The 4449-nt window shown below is 38.5% G+C and overlaps 1 protein-coding gene across 4 annotated transcripts in view; it reads left to right on the forward strand.

The window, feature by feature from the left end:
* Positions 1–4449, forward strand: part of LOC116690692 (furin-like protease kpc-1) — a 298529-nt gene that overhangs the window by 199465 nt on the left and 94615 nt on the right. For all 4 annotated transcript variants that reach the window (XM_032517860.1, XM_032517859.1, XM_032517857.1 and 1 more), the window contains exon 13: positions 3749–3862. In XM_032517860.1, the coding sequence (XP_032373751.1) occupies positions 3749–3862 (114 nt within the window). The remainder of the gene's footprint in view (positions 1–3748; positions 3863–4449) is intronic.

Consider the following 4449-nt stretch of genomic DNA (forward strand, 5'->3'; position numbering starts at 1 on the left):
CATTAAGTATAATTTCTTATAAATGAGGTTTATTGACCATAAATTCCAAAAATAACTGCAAAACTGAAGTTAATAAGTTAGTGCTAGTGTTGAAAACTTCAAAAAAAAGTGACAAACATATAAACAAAGCGTCAAAAGTGTTACAAAAAAGGGACAAAAAAATTAAAGAAAAAGTTAAAAACATTGTCAACAAAAGTGTGGCTTTTCAAATTTGACAAGATGACAACACAAGGGTTCAAATATACAACGGCTGTTGCCTATCACCAATGTGTGTGTGTGTGTGTTTCTTTTTCCCAAAAACACTGATTTATATCTGCTAAGAATATGTTAGATTCATGTTAAAACATTTTAATTGTTGAAAATTGGTTTTAAAAATAACCAAAAAGTTGGTGACCCCCCTGGAGTACCTCTAAGGACCCCCTAATGCCCGGGCCCCCTGTTGTATTAACCCTTGTGTTGTCTTCCCGTCAAAATTAACACTTTTTTTTGATGTTTTTAACTTTTTCTTACGTTTTTGTCCCTTTTTTCAACACTTTTGTCCCTTTTTTGACGTTTTAAACACCACGTAACACTAACTCATTAACTAGTTTTACAGTTATTTTTTGAATTTTTATTTATCAATAAGCCTCACTTATAGGAAATTGTACCTAATGTTTGAGTTAGAAAAGCAGAAATTAGGAATTATTTAGAAGAAAAAAAATATTTGAGAGAAAATAATTTCATACCAATAGCTAAATTTAATAATGTGAGACTAAAAAAATAAATTTAAATATAAATTTGAAATTTTTAAGATTATGTCTGAGGGAAAAAAATCTCTCTCAAAATATTTTTTTAACCCTTGTGTTGTCTTCCCGTTGAAATTGAAAATCAACACCTTTTATTGATGCTTTTTATCAATGTTTTTAATTTTTTCTTACATTTTTGTCCCTTTGTCACTTTTTTTGATGTTCAACACTACGTAACACTAACTCAATAACTTTGGATTTGCAGTTGTTTTTGGAATTTATGGTCAATAAACCTCATTTGTAGGAAATTATACCTAATGTTTGAGTTAGAAAAGCAGAAATTAGGAATTATTGAGACTAAAATTAAAGGAGTGGATGTTGATGGATAATCACAGACTGGAATATGTCAACTTTTACTCAATACTATTAAACTCAAAAACAGTTCAATTTGTTTTTCAAATGCTATAAAATTGAATAAGACGCCCCAAAATTAATGAAAGTAGAGATTTGTACTTGCCAAAGAGCGTTGTGTGGAATCAATCATGTTATTTTGGGGAATTAAAAAGAACATTGATATAGGAAAACGGGTCAATTTGACCTGAGAACAACATGAGGGTTTAAGAATCCTTTACTTACTCACATATTCTTCTTCTTGGGCTGCATATCAAATTCTATGAACAGGAAAAGAGAAAACACATGAATATACGAAGAGGGAGTGCAGAAGGATGAAATGCCAACTCTATGAGAAAGAAAGCTCACAAGTTAACAGCTCAGTTCATCTTAAGTCCATTGCAGCAGAAGCAGTGTTTCTGTTAAACCAGCACGATGGTGGATGCTGGTCGTGTTATTTTATTTAAGTTTTTTTTAAGATTAATTTGACGGCCTAAACCTATTCACACGTCCCTTCAGGGGCTGTGCAGCAGAGAGGAGTGAAACCATCGAGGGCGAGATAGCTGGCGTCTCAGCCAGGAGTGGGTTTTCAGGAGCAAAACGACTTTTCCAAAATAAATAGATCTGCGTCGCGACTGCTAGGAGAGAGAAAAAGCCTTCGGTTCAATAATTAATTCCCGAGTCGAGGGTTTTGGAGAGCCGCTGATTGGGCTGATTCTTTTTTTTTTTTTCTTTTTTTTTTATTCTGTTATGATACAAAGGAGGCCGTTTGAAGTAATTTGTCCCAGAGAGAGCGGCTCGGAATACCATACATGCTTTGATTTAGCAAAGCAAATTTAATTTTGTTTGCTTTATGCAAACCAGCCAGGGCCGCGGGGGTTTCTCTGATTCCACCAGAGGGGTGGTGGTGGTGGTGGGGGTGGGGGTGGGGGGAGGGCACATAACAGAATCACACTAATATATAATACACAGCTCATACACACAGATGCATGCAGTGAGTAGCAACAGTTCAAAAGTACAAAGCCTGTTCTCCAACCCACACACACACACACACACACACACACACACACACACTCCAATCCCTTTGAAATCAAAGCTTAAAATAATTGTTTGTGCGCTGTGTTTTGTTTTATTCTATCCGTCTATTATTAGTGTTTCTGGTATTATTCCTATCGTGTTGTTATAGCCGCCTGTGCTCGCTGCTTGCTTGCTTGCCGTTTGGTTTCATGCTGCTAATGAAAGCTTCTCTCCCCGCTTTTGTTCTGCTTCGTTTTTTTTTCCCAATACGTGGATGGAATACACGTGTTTATACGCGGGCCTGAGATTTCCTGAGAACTCTCAACAGCACAGTAATAAAGAAGCTACTCATCATTTAGTTTATCTTTTTGGGCCTTTTCAGCCTTAAGTTCTTTTTTGACAGGACAGCTGAAGATATAAATGGAGGGGGGGGGGGGGGGGGGGGGGGGGGGGCAAAGGGCTGTAGGTCGGCGTCGAACCCTCTATCTCTATATACGGGCATCCACGCTACCAACTGAGCTACCTGGCTGCCCATTATTTAGTTCTTTGTGGTCACTTTTCTTCACATCTTTGTGCAGACATTAACTTCAAAGAATATTTGAGGGTTGCACCTTTCTTGTAAATTTAATAAATCTCTTTTAAATCCAAGCTAAATTGGTATTGTAACTGGAATTTCCCTAACCTAATTGATATTGAATTGCAAAAGTAATCAAATCAGGACCTAGTGAATCAGATATGCATCATTTCGGGAAATCATTGACGATACCCAGCCCTACCTTTTAATATGGGAAAAACCCTGTGGCACACCTTTGTTCTGTTCTTCTCTGATGGAGAAACGACTATCCGTGTACATATCTTATGCAAACAGTGAAGGCATTCCTTCTCAGAAAGAGAAAAAGGCTATTCAGAACGGGTGGCCAAGCAGTTTTCTTATACTCCATTCAACTCATTTTCTTAGGAAACAATAATGAGTGGAGAAAGCAGAAAAACCCAATTTCCTTTATGCTTTTTATATCCTGAAAAAGCCCTCGTTGACGGCCCTTTGGTCTTTTGTTATAGAAAACTGAGCTAATATCCTCCAGCTCTCGGCGCAGTTTAAAGGTCTTAATTGGATTCCATTAGTATATTGCTTGACATGACACTTGAGTCCGCTCTATTAGAATTCCCCTGCCTGGGATTAGAAAGAAGACTTTTTTTCTGCGTTCGACTCTCTAGGCTCTTTTGTTAAAGTCTCAAAGAATCTTTGTTGGATTCCCAGTTTTTTAGCGACACCATTATGAAAACCGTAAGCTTGACTAAAACAGGTGCTTTTATGTCTAGAGGACGGGCTGTAAAAGCACGGCAGTGTCTCATTGCAGCAGTTTATGTATCAATAAACCTTAGTACCAATACAGTATAGGTATTACATTGGTGCCTAGAATGTGCTGCAAGCCCCATAAACCAGTTCTCCTGCTTTCTACACAAGACTAACGCCCAGGTTGAGCTCCCTGCTGTCTTTTTTTTTTTAGCGTATCACGCAGAGTTGAAGTGTTTCCTCTGTGGTTTCAGGCGGTGTAGAACACGGGCCGATGGAAGGGTGTGTTTGATGATATTCTGTTTCATGTCTCTTGCCCCAGTCCGGAGCTGACGTGGAGGGATGTTCAGCATCTGATCGCCAAGACAGCAAAGATCCCCGACCCCGAAGAGCCTGGATGGAACATCAATGCAGCAGGATACCATGTTCACCATAGGTATTGTGATGCATTCGGTAGTTTTGAACACAAACATGTGCTATTATTATAGGGGTTACGTTTAAAGCCTGGCATTCTGCCCACTTTTTAAGTGAGACTTAACATGTCAACTGAGCCACCAATTTCCATATTGTTAGTTCTGTTCCTTAAAAGCAAAGTTAGCTACCAAGCTTGGCTAAAACCCATGATTACGTGTTGCTATGGTTATCTAAGCAACATGTGCCAATCAAGTTTGATTTTGTCTCTTTGCATAGTTTGACATTTTGGGAAATAGGCTGCCAAGAGTTACTTTAGCTGGGAAAATAGATATCACTCTCATGTATGTATAGTAAATCTAAGGCTACAGTAGCTGCTTAGGTTAGCTTAGCATAAGGATTGGAAACAATCCTCATCATATCTGGTATGTTTAAGCCGATACAAAAAACAAAGATTAAAAACAATGAGTTGGGGTTTAACAGGTGTTCATGTGCCAGACTATTTCTTGGCCAGGAGCAGTAACTTCTTAGACTGGGTAAGCCCCGCCCACTCTGCCGGCGATTTCATGTCGCCCCGCAGCTCGGTGTGGAAACCTGCACGTTTAATTCTCC

The sequence above is a fragment of the Etheostoma spectabile genome, chromosome 6 (genome assembly GCF_008692095.1).
Source record: "Etheostoma spectabile isolate EspeVRDwgs_2016 chromosome 6, UIUC_Espe_1.0, whole genome shotgun sequence".
Lineage (NCBI taxonomy): Eukaryota > Metazoa > Chordata > Actinopteri > Perciformes > Percidae > Etheostoma > Etheostoma spectabile.